General features: G+C 39.3%; 2 protein-coding genes across 8 annotated transcripts in view; one reads left to right on the top strand and one right to left on the bottom strand.

The window, feature by feature from the left end:
• APPL1 (adaptor protein, phosphotyrosine interacting with PH domain and leucine zipper 1) overlaps nt 1–7,871 on the top strand; it is a 29,876-nt gene extending 22,005 nt beyond the window's left edge. The window contains exons 19-22 of the mRNA XM_048056295.2: nt 1,085–1,231; nt 1,464–1,514; nt 1,868–1,957; nt 2,617–7,871. Coding sequence (XP_047912252.2) covers nt 1,085–1,231; nt 1,464–1,514; nt 1,868–1,957; nt 2,617–2,766 — 438 coding nt within the window. The 3' untranslated portion in view covers nt 2,767–7,871. The remainder of the gene's footprint in view (nt 1–1,084; nt 1,232–1,463; nt 1,515–1,867; nt 1,958–2,616) is intronic.
• LOC106040531 (dynein axonemal heavy chain 12-like) overlaps nt 1–23,635 on the bottom strand; it is a 30,449-nt gene extending 6,814 nt beyond the window's left edge. The window contains exons 1-8 of one of the 7 annotated variants that reach the window (XM_067002881.1): nt 23,575–23,635; nt 22,078–22,145; nt 17,649–17,708; nt 17,496–17,566; nt 16,987–17,041; nt 16,591–16,730; nt 16,336–16,494; nt 10,430–10,584 (exon numbers count right to left, since the gene is read on the bottom strand). In XM_067002881.1, coding sequence (XP_066858982.1) covers nt 10,430–10,584; nt 16,336–16,494; nt 16,591–16,618 — 342 coding nt within the window. In that variant the 5' untranslated portion in view covers nt 16,619–16,730; nt 16,987–17,041; nt 17,496–17,566; ... (1 more) ...; nt 22,078–22,145; nt 23,575–23,635. Of the gene's footprint in view, nt 1–8,165; nt 8,284–9,558; nt 9,683–10,429; nt 10,585–16,335; nt 16,495–16,590; nt 16,731–16,986; nt 17,042–17,495; nt 18,102–19,265; nt 19,305–22,077; nt 22,146–23,574 lie in introns of those variants that run through there. The other 6 variants (XM_048056297.2, XM_067002882.1, XR_010833845.1 and 3 more) reach the window with 6 other exon arrangements.
• Between the last annotated feature and the right edge of the window lie 2,368 nt (nt 23,636–26,003).

The raw sequence follows: 26,003 nt of genomic DNA, 5'->3' as shown, positions 1-26,003 counted from the left end.
TCTAATAGGTTTTGGTAGGTGTTTGGTTTTGTGTGTTGTTTTTAATCCATAATTATGTTTAGCGTTGTATGTTTTTTGATTGTTTATTCATTTTTTTGCAATAAGTATACATGAAAAAACAGGTGGAATTCTTCATAGCATATGAAATGTGCCAAACTTAATTCTTCAGTATTAGCGATCTTTATTTTTTGTATTTTGAAACTCTTCCTCCCCTCTCCCCTTTGTTTCTGCACAGTTTCAGTTCTGTCATTTAACTTCTTTGGGTCGTCTTTAAAAGATGCTCAACTTGTCAGGGACTCTAAATTATCATTTCCATAAAAAGAAATCCTAAGCATATGAAACCTTTCTAATATTTCAAGCTGTGGGTTTTTTTTCCCTTTTTTTTCTTTACCTTTGTGACACTAAATTCAAAACTGCCCCAAAGCTGGGAGCTATTAAAGGTGAGATAAAGCAACGGGTCAAATGTCTAGTATTCTAAATGTGTGCAGTCAAGGTTACGAAGAACTCTCATCCTGTCAGTTTATAATACTTGTAATAGGGACCATCAGAATTTAAAAACTTATCCTTTGCCAAGTTTTAAAAAAATATATTTGAAATGTCTAGTCTGACTTCTTTTAGGAATTGAGAATGCAAAGTATTTTTATTCTAACAAAATAGTAAGGCTATATGGATTTGGTTTTTTTTTGCTTGTTTGTTTTCTTGCTTATATAGTTCAGGTGAGCTGAACTATTTGCAGTTAAAGTTTTAGAGAAGTGCACCAAATACTGAAAGCTTAGTCAAAAATGCAATTTGTATATGTGTCTGTTTTTTAAAAATAAAAATAAATAAAATGCTCGTTCGCATTTAGAAAGGTGACTGAATCTCATGGCAAATATGATTCCCTCCTCTCTCTTTTGAATCATTTAATCTTTCCCTTCTAAATTCCTTTTTTTGTGTTTGGCAGTTGCATGCCCAGTCAGATTGTAACTTTCGCTGGTGTGATTGCATATTTTTGATAACGAAGTAATGTGCAGTACAGTGAAACTTCGTATAGAAAATATCTGAAACCGGTTTTAATATCTCCATATTTGATCCTTTCTGGCAGTTTCCTTTGCCCAACGTAGTCTTGTATGCTACGCACCAGGAGAATAAGCGCCTCTTTGGATTTGTGCTTAAAACTTCAGGAGGGAGAGTTGACAACCGCCAAACTTCCGTCTGCTATATATTTGAATCAAATAACGAAGGGGAAAAGGTATTGGTGATAGTTATATTTGTATCAGTTTGGAACCTGACATGGATTCCAATGTTAGATCCAATCCATTCAAGCTGGCTAAGTATTTTGTTTATGTACCGAAAAAGAGTTAACCTGATAGTACCACAAAATGTTTTAATATACTGTCATATCTGATATGACAATGTGGTGTATTTTCAAAGGCATTTTCATTAGATTTTTACAGATTATTTCAAATCTGATTTGTATTTAGATTTGTGACTCCGTTGGACTGGCAAAACAGATAGCTTTTCATGCAGAACTGGTAAGAATCTTTTTTAGGGGAAGGTACCCTCATGAATGGAATGGAGATGGTATATTTAGTATGTGTAACAGAATATATTCTGCAAGATGCTTACAGATGCAGTGAATGTTGCTGTGGAGTACGCTGAGGGATTTGTTTTATAGAGCTTAAACCCAAGATAAAAAGACTTTGAGCCATGTTTACTTTAGAACAATAATCAAGATGACTTCTTAATACCTTTACCAAACATACCTGTCCATTAAGAGAAGACTAATTAAGTGTTTAACACTTTTGAACAAACTCATATAAATCAGTACTGTATCAAACATGTCAGACTGTTGTTCATTACTTTTGTTTACATTTTTACCCTTCAGGATCGAAAAGCATCAGAAAAGGCAAAAGAAATAGAGAGAGTCAAAGAGAAACAACAAAAAGAATTAAGTAAACAAAAACAAATTGAAAAGGTATGTTATTTCTTAATGCTTTGTGTTTTTTTTTCCTACGTGTTATCTTTATTTTGTAGTTTTTTACTTCCAGCTACAGTCTCACAGTCTTTAGTACAAATTCACAGAACATTGTGGAATAAAGTTAATTTTTGAAAGTATTTCCTATGCAGATTTTGTATAATTTCGCAGTCATTTTTAAAAAGAGCTCTTCTGAGGAGAGAAACCACAGAACACCTTTATAGGTGTACTCAGGAGCAGTGCTTGAAGGAACAACTATCACAGGCCCAAAATAAAAACGCTGTTGTTACATGCATGAACTGCCCCATATGTGGCAAGTATCCATCTGCCATGTACGGAGATGGTTCATTTGCTACATAGTGAGGAAGGGGCTGCAGGCCGTAGGCCAAGCTCCTTATTCTGACCTGCTTTTTTTAATGGGTTGCTGGTATAGATGTGTTAAATGCATTAGCTGTTCTAATAATTCCAGCTACTGAAGCCAAAATAGTTTGGTTTCCTACTCATTCTTTTAACTCCTCTACAAAAAGTTGTCCATTGATAATATTAAAAGACAGTTTACAAATCAGAATAACGGTATCCTGTTTCCACTTCAGACAACTTTAAAATGAGAATTATTTTGCTGATTTTTTCCCTTTTGCTCCCCATTCTTCTTAAATTAGGACTTAGAGGAGCAAAGCCGATTGATAGCTGCTTCCAGCAGATCAAACCCAAGTGGTGGAGAAGGACAGTTTGTAGTCCTTAGCAGTAGCCAGTCAGAAGACAGCGATTTAGGAGAAGATGGAAAGAAGAAGAGAGAATCTGAAACCTAAGGCTGCCTACTTAATTAAAATTGGAATCATGGATGTAAGTTCTACAAGAACTGATATGTAAGTGGGTCTGTTGTATTGTATAAAAGACTTCATGATATGTAGACCCTTATATGCCTCGATTTTTCTTTCTCAATTAAGTGATTTCCACTTTCATGTCAGTATAATTTCTCTTTTGTATGCCAGATAAAGCATGGTGATGCTACCATGTTTATCACAAAATTGTTTTCTCAAAAAATTCTCTGCAGTATGGAAAAACTCTTACATTTTTTCCCTTTTACCTGCCTGTGTAATTGACTGCTTTTGAACCAAGACTTAAAACTTCCATTGATCTTAAACAGTGTGGTGAAATTAGTTCTGCGAACACCTTGCTGGAAACAAAAGTGGATGCCTAAATAAGGCAGTGCTAAGCTTTACATAACTTGTTGCACATAGCTGTTCGTAGAAAGAAAAATCCCTATTAACATCAGTGACATGTGCAATAGTTCTAGACAGAAAGATCATATTTTTTGTTTCATATTGCACGTCTTGATTTTTTTTTCTTTTTGGTGAATATAATGCTGGAAGGCGTCTTTGAACAGGAGAGAAAAAATACTTTGTCAGACCAATATAAGAGCTGAAAAGATGCAGTTTCACTTCGCTGCGTGAGGAATGTATAAAACATTCCTTATCAAACAGTAAGAATAATGTATATATTCTTGTAGCACAAGTGCCATGTTCTTGGTTTTTCCCACTATATGTGATAAAAAGCTGTAAGCCTTTGAGTTCACTTTTTTAATAAAAAAACATGCTTAGAGTTGCAGGAACATGTTGAATTTTATCATTTGAAAAATCTTCTGAATCTATAAATGCCTTGCTACCAGTACACTATGTTTACTGAAAATGAGTTAAGGCTTTTAAAGTCTTTTTATGGAGCTGTATTTTGCAAACAGAAGTAAAAGAATATGCTAGTCTACATCCTAGAGTCAAATCCCATAACGTGTTTTTCAAAGTAATGTCTGTTTACACCTCTAAGCCTGAACTCCATGGTCCATACCCTGTGTAATATTTATTTTGTATAATATTAAATGTGCATTCATCTTTTGATCCAGAAGAGAAAACTTGTTTGAAGTAAGAAGAAATATTTATTTTTGCACTAATTACTGTAAGTACTAAATGCCAATGAAACAGTTGTCTCTCTAATAGGGGCCTGAAAGTAATAGGAAATGTAGGAAGAAAATAAAATACGTATATTCCAAGTTGTATTGTAAGTTATGACTGTTTTACAGTTTATTGCAGGGTGTTTCTGGTGTTCAGGAATGGAAGCAATTTTCAGAATATTTCCCATCAGCTGGTGATGGCCCAGTCCTTCAGAGCTAGAGTCGGTTGGCACTGATAAAGTAAGTAAGGGAGGAAGCTCAGGACCTCTCTGCTAGACATCTGTAGGTGCACAGAGGGGACGCTATCCTTAACTCTCCTCGCACACAGGAGTTGTGGCTAACAGTGGCAATCTCCTCCTGCTCTTTCTGCTGGAGATGAAAAGTTCTATGCAGAAACTTAACTGCATCTGGCTCTTATCGCAGGAGAGAGAAAGGAGCAGTGCCTGCTGCAGGAATAAGTCTGCTTCGCTTGGGCTGCTACAGCAACAGGAACTAGAGCAGCTTGCGTGATGCCACAGGCCCTATAGCATATAGAAGGGACTGAGCAGCTGTGGAAGTAGTCACAATATTCCTGCCTTAAAAGAGGAGGTGGTGTGGGAGACTGAGCAACGAAGAGACTTAAGGCTCTCTTCCTGAGGTGGTTAGCAGCTCCAGTTCCAGCATGTTTCATCCCCACTGTAGCCAGTTGCAGAAATACCTGCTTTTGGTGTTGCCCAGTCAGGCCCAATAGCATCAGCCTGTGGCCAGGTTTGGCCAGCACACTGTCACATGGACCATACAAATCTGAGGCTTTTTTTAGTTAAAAAAAAGAAAAAAAAAAAACTTAAATAGCATTTTTATTTTGTTTGTAGTCTTGTATTCTCATCTCATCTGTAAGAGACTGTTTTTATTCTTTCCAAAAAAAAGTACAGAAAGGCAGCAGATGCATCTTTCTCCTTTTTGTGCCTAAATACAGGCTTACAGATAGTTGGATGGCAGCCAGTTTATCTCTGGAAATTGATCTAGTTTGTGTTTCTTTCTCTAATGGTCTTTGTTTTTTGCACTATTTCTGCTTTCTATCAATCAAATATCATGCCAGCACAGCTCAAGGTTATTGTGTCTTCCTTAAGTACATGCTGAAGACGAAGTTAAGTGTGAAACAGCTGAGGAAGAATGTGGTTAGTGGTATCCAGTTTCTAGAATCTAGTCACTGGGCTGTTAGAGTAAGATTAGCTGCAATAGCCACCGCTCCACGGGGAGGACAGATAATAGATTAGTAATCTCACCAGAAAGCACTGCTGACAGAGAATTGATATATTTTTTTCTTGACCAGTACCATTAATGTTTTAGACTTAAGTATGTAACTATGAGGAGGAAATCAGGAGAAAAAGATGGGACATGAAATAACTGTTAAGGAATTTGTCAGATTTAACTATTTATGATTGGAATTACTTCAGTTTTAGCTCAGGCTTTCCCATCTATTGCGACTAAATCTAGTTTTCTAAAACAGTGTAGGAGTGAATCGCATTTCACTTGCAGTGGATGATTCTTCTCTCGTAACTACTGAAAAGAAGAGAAATTAATGAGGAGAGCAGTGCTTAACAAAAACAACGAGATAACATGAATGAAATCAGGGTTTTTTGCTTGTTCAGGAGACTTGCTGGTATAAAATGAGTAAAAAGATAGAAATGCATCCAGGAGAGTGACACAAGCTGCAGGAGCAAATGGCAAGTCAAGAAAGATCAGGACATTAAAGTGGAACAGAACTAATTTATTGAAAAATATTTTTGTTAATTAAAAAATATGAAATGCTTAGTATTTACTTTGAGAGTACAATTTTTAATGTAAATACCTCAAGTTCTCCTGGAAGCTACTGGTGTAGAATTTCACCGCCTATTATTGTAATTAAATTACCTATTGGTTTCTGTTCCCGTAATTTATTTCTCCTGATTAATATTTCCTGTTACTTTTTATTAGGGACTGATCTTCCAGGCACTTTCAGCTGAAGCTGTAGTTTGCTTCATGTGAACCTGGTATTATTTCAGAAACTATTTTTTCAAGTATGTAATTTTAAAAGGATGTTGCATAGGTCAGCAGTGTTTTTTAGGACTAAGTTATGTTGCTAATTCCAGTCTAACAGTTACTGACTTTTTTTTTATCCCTTGGGTAAGGGATATAAAGTTTATTACCTATGTAGACCATGCAGGTCTTGCCGTCAGTTGTTTCAAGCTACATATGTTCTTTATGTATATGATGTCGTGAATATCAAAACATATAAGAAGTCATGGGCAAACTATGGAAATGCATTTTATTGCATTACAGATAATACCTAGCACTCCTTCTATGTCCAGGAATATATTTCTTGAAGTCTAAACCAGAGGACAAGTTAACAGTCATATGCAACTTAGCCACACAGAACTGGTAACAAGTGTGTTGTATAAACTAACGTGGATTTGATAGTCTGTTATTTCCTTGATCTTTTTAGGTTTTAAACTATACCAAGACAACTTAATATCTTAACAGTCAAGTAATGTTTAAGAGTTCAGAAATATTTCCCTTCTACAATCCAGTCAAATTTCATCTTTATATGGATGTGAACCCACAGCTAAAAAACCTAATACTGCTAAACCATTTATAAAGATGTAATTGATGTACATTGATATAGAGAAACAAAACTGACTGTGCATATCTTTAAGGTGAGTTCTGATGAATTACAGTTGCACAGAATGTAGGAGAAGCCACTGGAGAAAGCTTTGTTATATAGTCTCTTATTATTTCAGAATTCACAAATGAAAATCTGCCTCTGATTACTGAGTTTAGTTGAGATAACATCTAGTCTAAGAGCAAGAGCTGATATTTTATATTCTTTCCTTTGCTCTATTTTAGAAAATTTCTTGCAAGTCAATCAGTCTCCAAGGCTTTTTTTTTTTTTTTTCACCCAGGCACTAAGTTGTTTTTTTTGTCCTGCCACAGTGGTATCTAAGTTATTATGACATGAGTAAGTTGTTGTGTCATTGTGAATGCACTTGTATTCCTAATGAAGTCTATATTGCAAGCCAAGGATTTTGTGCAGTCTTTCAGGTCATTTTTATAATACAGTGGAGTGGTCAAATTCTTACGATGATGTTCTGGATTGGTCCTGATCTAGTGAAGTGTAAGTGATTTTTGCAATGTTTGAGACTTACACGTTTTTTTCCCTGAATAGCTGTATTAAAACCTCCACTAGTATACTTAATTCAGCTTTGATTGTTGTGTCTTAATCTTGGAAGCATGAATAGTAAATTATATATAATGCCAGAGCTTCAGTCAGTATTTTGTAGGTTAAATAAAAGCTTAAGTATAGTAACTTCCAGGGGGAATTTGTACTGATATGAAAGCTGCCTGCTTATTTCATAATACTGATTTTGAGGAAGCCCCATTATTGGTGACAGGATGCATTCCCTCCCACTGAACGAAGTTTTAACGTGCAGTTGAATCCCTCTGTTGTCAAACCATATCTCAATTCCCTTAAGTTTAATCATATTAGCCAGATACACTCAGAGGAAGTTGCTGTACTTGGGAATGCTGATAACTTCTGCAACAATCAAAGACTGAACATTAGAAGAAAATCCTTATTCTCTTAGCTGGCTGTTTTAGTGCACATGTTGCTCTAGTTACCTGACAATGTGTAGCACTTTGTACAGAGCTGTCATTATGGTAATGATCAGAATTCATGTGTACAGAAGCTATACCAGCACAACTATTAGCATGGGTACTTACATATTTTCACTGGCTTCATTAATTTTCTTAATTACATGACAGACACTGTGTAAAAAGCAAGGGGTCATAACTACATTATGGTTAAATTTGTATTTTATAAGATTTGTAGATTTTTCTGGAGAAAAGCAGACTTTTCAATTACGTAACTTTAAGTGAATACAGATGCATGTATAATGAGAAAAATCTATGCTTACCTGATAATGAAGGAATAAATAAATACTATTAATACCACATGTGTTGATTTTTTTTTTTTTTAAATTACACAGACTGGTATCAGTACTATTTTTAGAAAGAATAAGTGTGTTGTGGGTCTGTGCGTATCATGTAAGACTTTAAGACAACAGTGGTGATTGCTCTCAGGTAGATGCTTCGTAAGCTTAAGCTGCAACTGTTTCAAGAGCAACTCCAAAAAAATTCAAGCATATTTTGGGACAGCACTGTGAAAGGAAGCGAGTTCTAGAGAGAGCAATCCAATACATAGTGGATGAGACATACCAATACCTGAGACTGAGATGTAGAACTAACCTGTTTCAGAAGTACTGTTGCCTTGTTGAAACACTGGTGTTTCACACTAGCTGCTATAGTAAGCAGGCATCTGTAGCTGTTAATCCTAGTTTAATGCTTAGGAAGTGGAATCATCTAACTGGGTGAAAAAAAAAAAGAAATCTACTTATGCTGCTTTCTAGAACTTTGCTGTAGGTCTTCATAAATAAAACCTCTACTTCCTGGCAAGAGAAGGGAAGGTACAAGATTTAAAAACAATTATGTCCATTCCTGGTTTTAGTTAACTTTCATGGCCTTCAACCAAATGCTGAGTTTAACCTTGCAGTTGGAGGTAGCGTTACATGTTATGACAGCCTTTAACCTAGCAATAATGCAAGGTTTACAGCCCTACCTGTGATTTTAACAGTTCTTTAAATTTTCACACTGAGCATTTAAAGCAGTATAAGAGTATAAGTAGTCTAAGTCGAGCAAGTGTACTTTAACCCAAATAGTTGGTCAATGTTCTCTGCCAATCCGAAGAAGCTACTAGAAGTAGAATTTTGACTTACTGCTTTTTAATCTATGTACAAATGAAAAGGACATGGAGTTAATCTAGACTGGAATTCCAATCACTCAGTTAAAGACAGTAATTAGTTACTCCATCACCTTGAGATGGGGGAAGAGCTTTTCTCCCCTTGAAGAGGATTGTGTTGTCTACCTTGTAATTGAAGTTCCCCAGTACTCCACATAAACTATGCGGTCTGTCAGACTTCTGAAGGAGACTTAATTTAAATGCTTCACAGACTGAGTTTTGTTGCAGAGATACCTTATTGTCAAAACATAACTTTTGGCCTAACAAAGGTCAAGAATAAATAAAAATAACGCCAACAACAAAGGTCCCCATCCCAGAACAACTTGTGTGTCATTTACATCTAAATATCAGATACTTAAAATTGAATTGATGTCTGCCCAGAGTTCCTGTTCTTTCAGAACTGCTTCTAGCTTCCAGCAGATGTTAACGTGATTGACGTAATCTAACATTACTCCCACCACTTTCCCAGAAAGATGCTTCAGCCATGACAAGGTTGTCACTTCACAGAACTGATGGAAACAAAATGTTTAATAAGAAAACATTTGATACTCCTGTAAATGACTTCCCCCTCTGCAGGACAAGAACAATTATTTAACTTCAGCAGAACGCTAGGAAGAGCAAGCGTTCAGTCTGTTAGAGGAGCTTTAGAGGTTGGCGCAGCTTGTATTAAGCCTCACTAGTACAATCTGAAAATGTGAGACTTATTCTGTACTAGATCCAAAAATGAACTTAAATAGCTGCATATTCGGTAACTAAGTGCTTAAACAGAAGTGCTACCCTTCCCTAAGAGGAATTCCAAACCCTCAGCAGGGAATTTAAACTTATGGACAGTGCTGGTGCTGGAGGAGACCTATGTCTCAGCATGCTGAAGACGGTACCTGCCAGCCTGGTGCATGCTGCACCCCCTCATCTTGGGAGCGGAGGGGCAAGCGCTGATCTCTTCTCACTGGAGACCAGCTAATAGGACCTGAGGAAAGAGTTTGAGGTGTGACAGGGCTGGTTTAGGCTGGGTAGCAGGAAAAGGGTGGTCAGGCACTGGAACAGGCTCCCCAGGGTATGCAGGAGTTCAAGAAGTGGACAATGCTCTCAGACACATGGTCTGATTTTTTGGGTAGTGCTTTTAGGAACCTAGGAGTTGGATTCGATGATCCTTGTGGGTGCCTTCCAATTCAGGATACTCTATGATTTTATGATCATCAAGTTAAAGAAAGTTTTATTATGTCCAAATGGACTTTACAAACTGCAATACAGTAAAACTCTGATGGGTGTCTCTAGGAACCTGTTTAGGTCAATCCAGGTTTGTTAATTTTTGCTCAGTGTTTATATCATGCCAGATTAAGGGGATTCCCACAGCAGGCTTCCACTATTAGTGACGTGATACAAGGCAACTCAGTGAGCCAGCCTTCAAGTCCCTGCTTTCACAGCATGGACAAGACTGCCCTGGAGAGCAAATTCGGTACTTATCATTAGCACATCATTAGTGGGATTTTCACAGTTCTAAAATACTGTTCATGGTAGTTTGCTGTCATAAGGCCTCATGGCAACATCTATCTAACTTTAAAACTTTGTCTATTTCTACCTTTATGTGTAGACTGTCTTACAGTTCAAACATTTCCTTTTCAGACAGCTCACATTCATCAGTACATCTTCACTTAGTTGTATGAAGGATACTGGCAGTAAAACACCAACATATGAAGCCACCTGGTACGCTTACCGTTGTATCTTTGATAGCAGTAGAAGTCCATCCATCAGTCACGTACTGCGAATGGGAAGCATTTCCTCGAGGGCAATCAAAGCAGAGGTGCACCTCATAGCCGTAGTTCATCAGCATTCTCAACATGACTTCGTCTTTCAGAGCATACTGTAGAGCTGATGGAAAATGTGTTGTATTCACTCTGCAGAAGTAATTGACATTAGCCCCATGTTGGAGCAGTAGATTCATTAACTCATAGTTGCCTATTCTCAAGGCTATTTGCAGACAGCTGACGGGATCTTGGTTTCGCAAGGCCCCAGCATTCAGCAGCAGCTGTGTTGAACAGATATCCCCATTTGAAACAGCAAAGTATAATGCTGATTTACAGCGGTCATCGTAGCCTTTGCGAATTCTTTGATCCAACATAAAATTGACATCAAACTCAGATTTGAGAAGAAACTTAAGGCACTGAGGATGTGCTCCTGCTGCTGATGATTGAATCGGACTTATTCCACTTTCTTTAATGGCATCAAAGTTAGTAACTGGAACTAAATTCTTTAAGGCACTGGAGAAAAAAAAAAAAAAGGAGAATCTTGGAATCTGAAGCACACTGGTTCACCTACCTCAATCTTTGAATATCTCTGTGTTGCTGGGCTTCAAAATTTATCCTGACGGTATTCAATGTCTTAATTATGAAATCAGTACCATGGCATGCTATACCACTGCATTAACTTTAATTGCTAGGAATTAAATAGTTAGCCAGCAATGGATAATATGACTTTACACCGGCTTCTCATAAAATTGTATACTATTATTCATGGACAGCCCCAGTCCTTGCTACAGGAATAATTGGTCCTTCTCAAATAAAAGCTTTCCATGAACGTTGAGAGCAACGTGTTGTTGTTTAACCTATGGGAATCAGCGAATTAATACAATATATTCTAATATTAATACCTACATATAATTAACATAGTACAACATAATGTTTAATACATTATATTTAAATATAGTTTATATATTAATATAGGTATTAAAAATCCTTAGATTCTTAAGCACCACGGAACATTCCCAGTATTGAAGAGTTGTTTCTTACTTATTGGTTGCGATTTTAACATCAGTATCTTCCACTGACTTTCATGTCTTTAAAATAGGGGTAATCCATATCTCCTAAACCTATTAAAGTATTTAGTAGGTTTATGTTCCTACGATAGGATGGAGATGAGATTTCTCCAAAGAGAGTATGTTCATCCTAAAATGGTGAAGCTTTTATCCTGATAGGTCTCTAACATTCAGACACAGAAAAATCCTATTTACTTGGCTAGAATTTTTTTCTACAAAACTATAGATTCACTGCCTGCTTCGAATATGGCAGAATTAGCAAAACTGGTATTTTTGATGTCATTTTTAGTTGGTTTTTAAGTATATTAACTTACAGAAAGTGTCCTCTGTATGCAGCTCTTTGGATTGGCAAATGACCTGAGTGCTTTGGTACATTGGCATCAACCCCGTATTCTAGTAAAAGACTCAGGGAATCTGCCCTGAGCCTTCATTTCCCATAACATCCTGTTACTTGCCGAGGCGATCGGCTCCGGGGCAGACGCGTTCTGCAGCAGAGCGGGGGATCGGGACAGGCAGGACTTTTTTTCTGGCATTGAGGCCACTCGAGGGAGCCGGCTGCACTCGCGAGGGAGGCTGACGAGGCGTAGGCGGAGCCAGCAGCATCCCCTCCCCGGTCATTCAAAAGCAGCCCCTAGGGAGCACGGGCGACTAGGAGCGCGGCGACCAGGGTGGGCAAGCAGGGCGTGGTGTGTCAGAAGGGCGGGATGCGGCTGTTTGCGCGGCAGTTTGCGCAGGGCGAGCAGAGAGGGCAGAGCGTTCCCCCCCGCCAATACGAACAACTCCTCTAACGGCTGTCGACTGCTAGCTAGGCTGCAATGGTCTACACCAGGATGAGTGCTCTCTGTAGAAAGTCTGTAACCACCCAGACTGCCTGCCTGCTCAAAAATGCGGCAGTTCAGGTCTCTGGTTGCAGGGAGTGTCTGAGCCTGTTGCTGCCATCTGAGGGAGGCAGAGAGACTGTGTGTGTGAGGTGCCTGGTGGCAGAGCTCAGGGAGGAGGTGGAGAGGTTGAGGGCCATCAGGGAGTGTGAGCGGGAGATAGACTGGTGGAGCAGCTCCCTGCAAGGCCTGAAGGAGAGGTACCGGGGTGAGACACCCCAAATGGGGGTGCACCCCCTGCCCTGTCGCTGTCGGGCAGAGGGAGAGGACCTAGGATTTGAGGAGGAATGGAGACAGGTCCCTGCTCGACCTTGCAGGTGACGCCCCCCCCTACCGGCCCCACCTTCCCAGGTGCCATTACACAACAGATTTGAGGTCCTGGAGCTTGAGAGACTGGTGGGTGAAGATGAGGTAGAAAGTCTACCCAGGAGGATGCCTAGGGCGAGGAAGTCGACTCCATGCCTCAAGACTGCCTCCACCAAGAAAGATAGAAGGGTGATCATGGTAGGCGACTCCCTTCTCAGGGGAACAGAGGGCCCTATTTGTCGGCCTGACCCTACCCGTAGGGAAGTCTGCTGCCTCCCTGGGGCCAGGGTCAGGGATGTTGCCAGAAAGCTTCCCATCCTGGTTCGCCCCTCTGAGTACTATCCTCTTTTGATAGTCCAGGCTGGCAGTGATAATACTGAAGAGAGAAGCCTGAAGGCTATCAAACAGGACTTTAGGGGACTGGGATGGTTAGTGGATGGAGCAGGAGTACAGGTGGTGTTTTCGTCCATCCCTACAATGGCAGGGAGGGGTACAGAGAGGACACAGGAAGCCTACCTGATTAACACGTGGCTCAGAGGCTGGTGCCAACACAGAAATTTTGGTTTCTTTGACCACGGGGCGCTTTACTCAGCACCCGGCCTGATGGCCGCAGACGGGTCCCTATCTCTAAGGGGAAAATGAATCCTAGCCCAGGAGCTGGCAGGGCTCATTGAGAGGGCTTTAAACTAGGTAAGAAGGGGGATGGGGCTGAAATAAGGCTTGTTGGAGCTGTGCCAGGGGGAACAATGGCAAGGCCGGGGGAGAAGGCAATGGCCCAACTGAAGTGCATCTACACTAATGCACACAGCATGGTTAACAAACAAGAGGAACTGGAAGCCATCTTGCAGCAGGCAGGCTATGACTTGGTTGCCATCACGGAAACATGATGGGACCACTCTCATGACTGGAGTGCTGCAATGTCTGGCTATAGGCTCTTCAGAAGGGACAGGCAGCACAGAAGGGGTGGTGGTGTGGCTCTCTATATTAGAGAGTGTTTTGATGTTGTGGAACTCGAGGCTGGGAATGATAAGGTTGAGTCCCTATGGGTTAGGATCAGCGGGAAGGCCAACAAGGCAAGCATCCTGGTGGGGGTCTGTTACAGACCGCCGAACCAGGATGAGGAGTTCTACAGGCAGCTGGCAGAAGTTGCGAAATTGTCAGCGCTTGTTCTCGTGGGAGACTTCAACTTCCCAGACATATCCTGGAAGCACAACACAGCCCAGAGAAAGCAGTCTAGGAGCTTTCTGGAGAGCGTGGAAGATAGCTTCCTGACGCAGCTGGTTAGCGAGCCTACCAGGGGAGGTGACCCGCTAGACCTTCTGTTCACAAACAGTGACGGACTGGTGGGAGATGTGGTGGTCGGGAGCTGTCTTGGGCAGTGGGACCATGAAATGGTAGAGTTCTCTATATTTGGTGAAGTCAGGAAGGGGACCGGTAAAACCGCTGTCTTGGCATTCCGGAGGGCTGACTTTGAGCTGTTCAGGACACTGGTTGGCAGAGTCCCTTGGGAGGTGGTTCTGAAGGGCAGATGAGCCCAGGAAGGCTGGGCACTCTTCAAGAAGGAAATCTTAATGGCTCAGGAGCGGTCCATCCCCACGTGCCCAAAGACGAGCCGGCATGGAAGAAGACTGGCCTGGCTGAACAGAGAGTTGTGGCTCAAGCTTAGGAGAAAAAAGAGGGTTTATAATCTTTGGAAAAGAGGGCGGGCCACTCAGGATGACTATAAGGCTGTTGCGAGGCTGTGCAGGGACAAAATTAGAAAGGCCAAAGCTCATCTGGAGCTCAATCTGGCTACTGCCATTAAAGATAACAAAAAATGTTTTTACAAATACATCAACACAAAAAGGAGGACTAAGGAGAATCTCCATCCTTTACTGGATGCGGGGGAAACTTAGTTACAAGAGATGAGGAAAAGGCTGAGATGCTTAATGCCTTCTTTGCCTCAGTCTTTAGCGGCAAAACCAGTTGTTCTCTGGATACCCAGTACCCTGAGCTGGTGGAAGGGGATGGGGAGCAGGATGTGGCCCTCACTGTCCACGAGGAAATGGTTGGCAACCTGCTACAGCACTTGGATGTACGCAAATCGATGGGGCCGGATGGGATCCACCCGAGGGTACTGAGAGAACTGGTGGAGGAACTGGCCAAGCCGCTTTCCATCATTTATCGGCAGTCCTGGCTATCAGGGGAGGTCCCAGTCGACTGGTGGCTAGCAAACGTGATGCCCATCTACAAGAAGGGCCGGAGGGTAGACCTGGGAAACTATAGGCCTGTTAGTTTGACCTCAGTGCCAGGGAAGCTCATGGAGCAGATTATCTTGAGTGTCATCACGCGGCACTTACAGGGCAAGCAGGCGATCAGGCCCAGTCAGCATGGGTTTATGAAGGGCAGGTCCTGCTTGACGAACTTGATCTCCTTCTATGACAAAGTGACACGCTTAGTGGATGAGACAAAGGCTGTGGATGTGGTCTACCTTGACTTCAGTAAGGCTTTTGATACCTTTTCCCACAACATTCTCCTCAAGAAACTGGCTGCTCTTGGCTTGGACTGGCGTACGCTTCATTGGGTTAGAAACTGGCTGGGTAGCCAGGCCCAAAGAGTTGTGGTGAATGGAGTCAAATCCAGTTGGAGGCCGGTCACTAGTGGAGTCCCCCAGGTCTCAGTACTGGGGCCAGTTCTCTTTAATATCTTTATTGATGATCTGGAAGAGGGGATTGAGTGCACCCTCAGTAAGTTTGCAGATGACACCAAGTTAGGTGCGTGTGTCGATCTGCTCGACGGTAGGAAAGCTCTGCAGGAGGATCTGGATAGGCTGGACCGATGGGCTGAGGTCAACTGCATGAAGTTCAACAAGGCCAAGTGCCGGGTTCTGCACCTGGGGTGCAACAACCCCTAGCAGAGCTACAGGCTGGGAGATGAGTGGTTGGAAGGCTGCCTGGCAGAGAAGGACCTGGGAGTACTGGTTGATAGTCGGCTGAATATGAGCCAGCAGTGTGCTCAGGTGGCCAGGAAGGCCAACAGCATCCTGGCTTGTATAAGAAGCAGTGTGGCCAGCAGGTCTAGGGAAGTGATTGTCCCCCTGTACTCGGCTCTGGTGAGGCCGCACCTCGAGTATTGTGTTCAGTTTTGGGCCCCTCACTACAAGAACGACATCTAGGTGCTCGAGAGAGTCCAGAGAAGGGCGATGAAGCTGGTGAGGGGTCTGGAGAACAAGTCTTACGAGGAGCGGCTGAGGGAGCTGGGCTTGTTCAGCCTGGAGAAGAGGAGGCTCAGGGGCGACCTTATCGCTCTCTATAGGTACCTTAAAGGAGGCTGTAGATCAGACATTGGGGAAAGACTTCTAGCTTCTCCTAGCTCTGTGCTTCCCACACTTCAATAGATCAATAAGAACAATACTTTAATTAATAAATAATGTTAGGAACCTTGTAGTGACAGTTACTAACTTGGAATGTAAGCTCTGTAAGCTCATTTAAAGCCTTGATATCTTCTAAGAAAAACAAACACGTTAAATACTGAGATTAACATTTTTTGCTCCTTACAGCAAAATATTTTAGATACTGCACAAGTCAAATTGCAACCTAAAACATGTAACTGTATTTTCAATTCACCCCCAAACAAGATACTCACCTACAACTAAAGGAGAATCTCCCTCTTCATTCTTAACATTGGGATTGCAGCCATTGAACAGGAGAAAGTGGACATTTTCTGCAAAGCAATTTCTTACTGCCACCAAGAGAGGTGTTTCCCCTTTTAGTGTGGTCTGTTCCCACGTAATGGCACGGGAGGCTGAAATACAGAAAAGCAGAACACATCCGAAGCTGAATCATTCAACAGAGCTGGCTTTGTAATACTTTTTATTGGAAAATCAGAAGGACTCCATACCTTTGAACGTTATTTCAAGGATGTTCATATTTAGCTGTGATGCAGCTTCATGTACGGGAAGCCAGCCTTGCTGATCTGCCTCCTCAAAAGCAGAACTGTGCCTCACCAGCTTCTTCAAAACCTCTTCTTGACCTGTGATACTTTGAGACAGACACATATTTGATTACTCATCATTAAAAAGAAATTAAGGCACTAATATATTCAGTGCTATTTATCCCAGTGTATCAAGAATAAAAAAATTATTTTGAGAAAGCAATTTTTAATCTAGGGGTTGTTTACATGAAAAACTGCACTTAAATCAGCTGATCAAACACACAAAATGTAGGCATTGCTCAACAATGCAGTACCAAAGTGATTCCTAGGGTATAGGCTTAGTGCAGTGTATTTGTACTTAACTGTCCGAATTGCTGCAATTATCGTTCCATGTTCTTTACTGGCAACAAACTGGAAACTGCATGAACACAATAAAAATAAAGTGCTATAATTAATGAGAAGTTCAGGATATAATTATACCTTAACTTACATACTCAAGACTAGACCACAGATTTCTTTGAGTACAGATTTCTTCGAGTTACGCAGGTTTTGTCAGACTTTAACACATTAAAATGCATTTTTGTTGGTCTGCCTGTGCCACTGGAAATACTGGGTTTCCACCGAAAGACCACACCAATCTATTTTTTGTATCACATCCTGATCTTCCTCAGTGAAGCTTTGTACTCATCTAGATATTAGATAAAATGTCACCTGACAGCTTCACACATTCCATATTTTTGAGGAAACACGTGTACATTTCCAGGGAGAACTCAGAACAAGCAAGCTACAAGTGGTTTCTAGTATCAATGACACAACGCCAGACATATAATAATGGCAATAAATCACCCAAAACATAAGTAATAACTCATTACCTTTCATCCTCTGTTGCATTGGCACTCGTTTCATTTTTATGCATATCTTGTAAGCTTTCCTGAATAGCTTGCTGGGTAGGGATTTCATCATCAGAATTATTGTCAGATATATATATAGCATTATACATGGCCAATCAGCACAACTTGGATCACCTTTTTGTAGGAAAACACTGCTTTTTAATTGGACACAGATGTTAAGTCTTCAGGTTATGTCTGGAGTAATAGAAACAGCAATTGTTTTTTAACTATCAAGAGAAACAAAGCACGGCCTAAAATAAATGAATCAGAACTACTCCTTCTCAAGCTACCATCTTCTCCCAGGTATTTAGTCTGGAACACTGCAAAGAGAGCTGTTCTACTCTAGAACAGAATAAAGGTCTTCTAGTCCAATACCATGTGCCAGCTTTTATCCCTGTTCCACAGACTGAACATACAGAATAGGTACTTCATCTGGCATTACTACTAGAAAGAATAAAAATAAGTAAAATATAATTTTCAGATAGTTAAATAGTCCTTCCCCCTTAAAACTTTCAGACACTCAAATACCACAATCATGCTCTGATGCTTCCTTAGTAGGAAAGCAGCTCTGCAATAAAATTTGGGATGTTTTTTCGTTTTGTTCACAGAGGGCCTGGTAGTGAAAAGTAGCTGAAAGACATAAGATTTGTTAGTAATACCTTTTGTTCAACGTGTTTCAACAAATATATCATTACAGATGTATCTGACTACAAGAAAGCCGTATCTGACTACAAGCCGTATCTGACTGACAAGAAAAAATATTGCAAATTTTGCTAACATCATGTACTTCAGTCTTTCAACTGAAACAACATCATACTCCATGGCTGAAAAAAGACCAAAGTTACCACCTTGCATATATCATCTGCAGCCATTTGGCAGAGAGAAACCTACAAGTGTGCATTCTTTGTTAATGCATACCTGTACTTGCCTGACAGTTGTAAGGGATATATATAAAAATATTGCAACAATATAAATTCAAATACATGCAGAAATCAAAAACACTGGTGTAATCACAATGGAGTTAATAATAATAATAAAAAGCTTAAGAACATCACCACAGTTAAAAGAAAAGAAAAAGAAAATGTTTACCAAATTGAAAGGATTCAATTAAGAATGTTTTTAGGAATCTTTTAAGATTATAATACAAACAATGTAGCACAGAAATCCCATTTATACTATTTAAGTCTAAATGTTCCAAAAAAAAATTAGAAAATCTTTACACCCAAATCGATCATTAAATATTATGTGTGTAGATGTACACTTTTTATATGCATAATCTGTAGCACTATTCCTTTGTACATTTGGCTACGTACTATAGATTAAAATCAAAGATGTTCTGTTAGACTCAAACCTTTCATCCATTTTACCTCATCAAAACTTCCACTAAAAATACAGGGCAAAATAAAATAAAATGAACAAATAAAACTGAAGACAAATAAATGAGAAAAGGAATAAGTGCAGCAAAATGAAGAAATGTCAATACAACACTTGGAATAATTCTAGAAATGTCTTAAAGTTGAGCAGCAGTAATTCATAGCAAACCTGCATCGTTTCGTTATGTGATCCACCTAATGTGTGATTGCAAGGCCTTGCTCTGTAATTGCATATGTATCAAGAAAGAGAAATTTAGTAAGAAAACATACATACAAGTATCTGTTAGCATTCGATTATCAGTAGTACAATGTGTACATAAACACTCTTTAAAAATGTACTGATTTTCCTAGGAATTGAGAAAATGCAGTTTTTCCTCACCTTGTGGAAGACTTCACACTTTGAAGAAGTGATTATTAAGTTGAAAGCAATATTTGCAGGATAGAAACTGATCTCAGTAGAGTTTGTGTCCCTTAATAGCTCACTATAAATAACCTATCATAATATACTCTGGGACTTTCTCCATGTTTCTTTCATACAGGTTAGTTACATTTCATAATCTGATCTGACAAATGGTGTCAACAAAAGAAGGAATTTGAAGTTCTACTTATTTACAAAATACTCTTGTTTAAGTTTTTGGAATGAGAAGCTGAGAACTGCAACTAGTAAATGTTACCTTATGGAGAGAAAAAAATTATTAGTACTTCACAAGAGTGAACTACAGATACTGGCAGGAGCTTGTTTAAAAATAGATAAGGCAACACATAAAGAAAACAATACAAACAATAAAAGTAAGTGTAAACTATCAAATAAAATAAAGAGATGACCCTATTAATATTACTATCCACCTCTGATTGCCTATCACAATTTACATATAAATATTAATAGAAATAAGAAAGCAAAGAAAAGATAATATGGAGTCTGTACAGGGAAAAGGAGTTTTTCAGAAAAAAACATCCAAAACCTCTTCTATGTGTAACACACAGTAAGCAATGAAATGAAAAATAAAGTTGTCTAGTTGTAACGGTGAAGGTAGGCTGGAGTGAGACTTTCCTGTGCTCAATTCACTCACTGTATTTTGTGGAGGGATCCTTACAAAGAAATGATGATAGCTGTGTCTGCATGCAAGGTGGAAACAGTTCTTTAGTAGATGAGAGCTAAGGTAGAATGCTTGAGTAATTATTATTACTATTATTATTTTTAAGAAAAGAGAAGTATAGAATCATTGAAGGAATTGAAACTGGACTGCCTCTCTGGAGCAACAAAGAAGCAGAAATAACATTTTATGGCAGGCAGTCATAAGGGAGGTTTTAATCATTTCTGCTTAATGGAAACTGGAAAAGTAAAAAAAAATATCCAAATTAAATCCTGAAAAGATGAATTTGCTGAGCAAGGAAGAGACTTGGTAGTGCCTATTACAGATTAAAAATTTCTCATACTGCAGTCTCCATTGTTGCAGAACAGAACATGGGCTATATATAACACAAGACTGAAATCCCCCAACTTACTATCTATTGGGTTTCCACTCACACAATTCAGCACTCTTAATGCTTCAAGTTCATTAATTGTAATGTTTCTCACAGAAAGTGCAGACATTTTGTTTTCGGTTAAGATATATTTAGTGATATTTTAGTAATGCATAAAATTTATGTTTACACATTAATAATGTTTCCGAAGGGTAAAAGCCTAACCGTACCTTTTAAAGATTGTAAAGGTGCTAATAATAACACATACTTATTTAAGGCAAAATACTGAGGATCAGAAAACACGTGCCCTCTTTTAAGATAAAAAAAAAAAAAAGTCTCTAAGTTTCTGTTACGCAGCATGCTCCACTTCTGTAAGCACACAAAAAGAAAGGTATCTTTCGACATTTGTATCTGAACTGGTCAAAGTTAGTCATCCAGCTAGCAGAGCAATGCAACATCTCGCTTGATCCAGTGTTGGACTGGTTTATCAGTGTTAAGCGTCAGAGAAATGACAAAGTTAATGGAGTGTCCAGTAGTAGATAAGACTCTTTTATGTTCACTTGTCTTGTAGAGAGGGCAAACATATGCATTAGATTTCTTTATATCTGATTTTGCAGCTTTAAAAAAACAAAAGAAACCAAGATTTTACATATAGTAGATACATTGATATGAATATAACCTCCACATTAAGTAGTAATCTAAATGTTAAGTACTTACAGTAACATCCTTAAAGCTAAATAAAAATAGCAATATTGCTTTGTGAGGAACACAGTATCTGTTGAGTTTATTTATTTATTTATTTAAAAAAGCCAGAAAACTAGTTTAATTACAATCTGTTTTCAGGAATTTATGCATTTCTGTGATTCTACAAACTTTGTAATAATTCAAAAACACATTCACATCTGAATAGTTGCATAATTAAAGCATTTTGCATTCTGGTTTCATGTTAGGATTAACATTTAGACACAAGCTTTTAGGATCTCCCTAAGAATTATGGTCCAGCAGCCACAGAGCCTAACTGCAATTCAAATCACTAGAGATTCAACAATCCTCTTATAACTAAACTGTTCACGTGCAACTTGCACAATGTTTAAAATTGTGCAAGTCTGAGAACAGATTCACCCAATGCCAAAAGAAGGCACAGACAGAAAAAGTGGAAACTTTGTGTGGCTGCATAGTAGCTAATTTGCATCTAACTTGCAACAACTGCAATATAAAGTCTTGCATAAGCAAATAAATGAAAATCAGCTATTTACTGTTCCTAATCAAAGAAAATAGTCATAGAAAACATTTTACTGGTATCACAGAAAACTAGGAGCAGATAAAGATAATCTGAGCAAACTTTGCTAAATCATGCGAGGTAAAACAGTAAGTCTCTGTAGGTCAATTCAAAGTTCTCCTCAACTTGAGTTAGCCAGGAATTCAAACACCATGTGCTTTTCCTGCCAAAATTATCTTTTGATTGAGAAACAGATCAGGTTAATCTAAATAATCCATTTGTCAAATTAATAATTACAAACACCTGTGGAGAGGGGGACAGGCCTATTGCTCAGATGAGATGAGACTGGTTGTCAATTTGACTCATTCAATCTTTTATGTAAAAGTTAAAGGTCAGGTGCACATTTGGGTGCTTTGGTGAGGGTACGAGCATCGGTCTTCTGTAACAAAGGAATTCATTGTTTGAACATCTTGTCAAATAGCACGTACTTCAAGGTAATTATACTCACTTGGCTTTATCCAAATGATTGGCATTATATCAAAGAGCAATTTGGGATACTGCTCAGCTAACATTCCCCTGGTGAGAGAAAGCAACAAAGTCGTTATTTGTGGCTTGGTATTAAACCAAGCCAAGGGTGAGAGGAAAAAATAATATCTCAGTGCTCTTTTTTGACGATTGTTTTCCATTTTCCATGCATGAAAAAGTATTTTTATATATAAAATACTTCTAACTAGCAATATAATGTTTATTTGAGGAATTTGTAAAAAAAGCAAAGAAAGTGCTACAGTCACAACAGTCTTACAGTCTTAAGATGACTCAGGCTAGATACCAATTATTGGTTATTTAAAAAAAAAATTGGAGTATCTGCTTGAAATCCTTCTGCAGCTCATGCTACCAGATGATTTTTTGTATTTTAATGCAGATTAGCACATCCCAACATTTCCAGCACAATAATATTTAAAAGAGTCACTGTTTTATTTTCTTATCTTGAGACCCTGAGAAGAATGAATATATTTTCAAGTGTGTTATTATAATAGTTTGAAAAGTAACACCTGAAATACTTAGATCTTGCTTGAGTGCTTAAGAAAGCTTTCTAAAACTGTACTAAAATAATTTGTTACTGACTTTGTCCTGTCCCAGCGAGCTCCATCTAAAAATAATCTGTGTATATAAACACCATCTGCTGGTACAGTATCAGCAGTATCCCGAGGAATAACCTACAAGAAATAAGTGATCTGTGTTAATAAACTTTCATAGGTGTTTGTTTTTTCATGTATTACACCAACTGCCAATTTTCAGAAAATCAATCCAAAATCAGAATAATGTAGTACTTTCTTTTGGATGTTACTTTTATACAAAACCATAAAGACAGAAGCTTTCTGTGGCTTTCTAGTTGCCCTTATTGTAGGTTATAAAATAAGGCTTTAACCACACAGACAAATACACGCTGTGGAGGCCGTTTTTTTCTCTGAGTGGAGGCCCAGGTCCAATGAGAGAACTACTTTCAAAATTTCTTTTACGGAAATGTGCCTACCTCATCACAGAATTAAATGTATGTCTTCAACTGCAGCATGACAATTGCAAAATGAACATTTCAGTCAGGATTTACTTACTGCATCTCACTGTAACATCAGGACCCAGATTAATAAAATAAACACTTGTAATTTATCTATACCTGAAATTCATATCCCAGAAGGTCAATAGGGATTCTGTGTTTCCTAGCATAGTTTTGCATAGCTCCAGTTAAAAACGCTTGAGTAAAATAGAATGCTGACAACCAAAAAACTGTGGGCTTCCCTAATTCATACCAATCCTGGTAAGAGGAAAACGATACATTCAATAATCAGAAAGAGAAAAATCCTATGTTCTTTGATCACTTTCTACATAAAAGGATTTAGAAAAGCTAGCAAACTCTATCACATCTTTCCCAATATTCCTTTAACATAAAGGGCAAGTTATATGAAAAAAGTAGATTAAATAATTAGTACTGCCTCTTGTACATTACCTGTAAAAATTTCAGCCTTTCCAGAAAATCTAGGACATAGCTCCCTAATGGTTTGAGACTAGGATACGAATGCTTAGCCCAATTCTCAGGAACTTTTCCAATAAGTAGACTGCCACACAGAGCCTCCAAGTCTGCATCCATAACAACCAATCCTTCAATGGCTTTTTTTCAGGTTAATTAGTGCAATACAAATAGTTTGGATTAAACTAGAATTAAAAAATAAGACAGAATTATTGTAAGTTCTTTATGATTTGTCAGATACTTCATCCTCACTGAAAAAAAAAAAGGACTATGGAATGATCTATGGAACTTGCATAACTGGTATATAACTAACTGCTTCTTCAAAGACACATCTTTAAAGTTACAGAGTTATTTAAGACTACAAAGACTTTAATACATTCTTTTTTTAATCTCTAATATAATCTATACTGTATGGTAAGATTATAAATTTGGAACTCCAAATGTATGTACGCTGTATACTAGATGAAGGAAAAAGTTTTAGACTACAAAATAAGAGGTGGGTAAGGTCTGAAACAAAGGAGACTTGAGGCCACAGAGTAATATTAAAATTTTGGGAGAAACTGAAGTAGAAGAGGTGAAGAGAGAAATAAAAAGTAGAACAGAAAAAAAAATAAGGAGGAAAGAATAGAGGAGCAGATAAAGATAAGAAAGAAAACTAGGAAAACAAAACAAGAGAAAGACTAAGGAACCAAAGAGAAAAATAAAAATGGATAGAGATATGTAATCCCAAGAAAAAAAAATGTTAAAGAGAATTATAGCAAGAAAGGCATCAGGAAAGGGGAAAAAAAGTAAGAATTTAAAAACAAAAGCATATGAGATGATATAAAAATAAGCAGACATACTTCCAGCTACCAATAAACTATTAACTGTGTGCATATTACGGTTTCTTACTCCTTTGCCCTGCAGGCCATAAATGTGAAGGAAGAAAGTAAAATATAATGAAATACATTGAAAAAGTAGTTTAAAAAATAAAAAACATAAAAATATTGTTTACATTCTTTTAAAATGCCTACTTAGACTCTTAGACTCTCTTCTTCTATCATGCACTTTTTCGGTTCATTTTGCCACCAGATCATTTTTCTCCAAATCTATCCTACACTCTGAATTTCCAGTGTTTACAGTATATGAGTGGCAGAAAAACATCCTCTGTTAATGGAGTGGTTTGGGTTACATTTAATAAAATAAAACTCTCTCACTTGTTAAATCTTTCCATTTCTTGCACCAACACAGTGTCCTTCTATTTCAGTTCCACCTTTCTCTGCATCTGCTGGCCCTCTGGACAAGGTAGTCCTGTGCAGTCATAATGTTGAAACCAAAGAGTTCCATGCTCCCCATCCTTGCAGGCAGCCCCCCTCCCTATGTTCCCATTGCCCCCTTATATCCCAATCTTTTTGTGACTCCCCCTCCACCCCCTCTTGCTTGGCAAGTTCCCCTCCCTCCCCTCGTCCCCCCCCTTCTCCTGTCTTGGTCAAGGATGGGAGAAGGGGCAGGCAATTCATCATAAGGATAGGGTGTGTGTGTGTGTGTGTTATGTGGGGGGGTGGGCTCAGGATGCCTGGTGCTGCCTGTGCCACTCTGTACATAGTGTGCATATGTGTATGTTTTTGTCTCCCCTGTGGGTATTACCCCATTTTTTCTTTTGTTTGAAAAACAGCAGATCCCACTGTCCCCATTAAACCCTTTCTCAGGGGAGCGCGAGATGTGTGCCTCTTTATCCCTGAAGTCAGGCTCCAAGCTTGACCCATGTGCTAGGTGCTTTACAGCTCTCTCCGGTGCTCCTTTCCCTCTGCTGGGACCACAACCAACTTGTACCAAGCCCTGTAGAAGCCTTTTGGAGTGGGGTTCCAGCCATAGCGTGTGCTGCACAGGCCACCCACACAGCAGTTCTCACTGCAGGGGTGTGGGGAGGAAAGGGCAGTGCTGCTCTAAGTTGCACACCTGTCGGCATCGTGAAGCACACCAAGATCCCTCCACACACGGAGGTACAAGATATGGCTTAGTGCTTCTGGGGCTATGCCTGGATCTCTGAGGGTTTTCCTTCATACCATCCTCGCATGTATGGGGGGGGTGGGGTGGGAAGGAAGGGGGGGAGGCATCTCCAGGCTCTTCCATAGGCACTAGGGGGCTACCTTGACACCCCTAGTGAGCTGTGGGACTCTTTACAGGGTCTCTGGGACTGTCTGAATGCATAGCGTCTCTGGGTGGCCTTTAGATGTCTCTAAGCTGCCATGTGTTTGACTTGTGGAAAACGGACTCCACAATCAGCAAGATTGTGAAGTAGGTATGTTTATTCAGCGCTGGGCAGCACGGGGGGTAGTCCCACCAAAGTTGTGCGTGCCTGACGCGGCAACTTGCCTTGGTTATATGCAGTGAAGAGTTACACTGAATGAAGTTTCACAATACACCTA

The sequence above is a fragment of the Anser cygnoides genome, chromosome 10 (genome assembly GCF_040182565.1).
Source record: "Anser cygnoides isolate HZ-2024a breed goose chromosome 10, Taihu_goose_T2T_genome, whole genome shotgun sequence".
In the NCBI taxonomy this organism is placed as follows: domain Eukaryota; kingdom Metazoa; phylum Chordata; class Aves; order Anseriformes; family Anatidae; genus Anser; species Anser cygnoides.
This window is presented reverse-complemented; position numbering and strand designations above follow the sequence as displayed.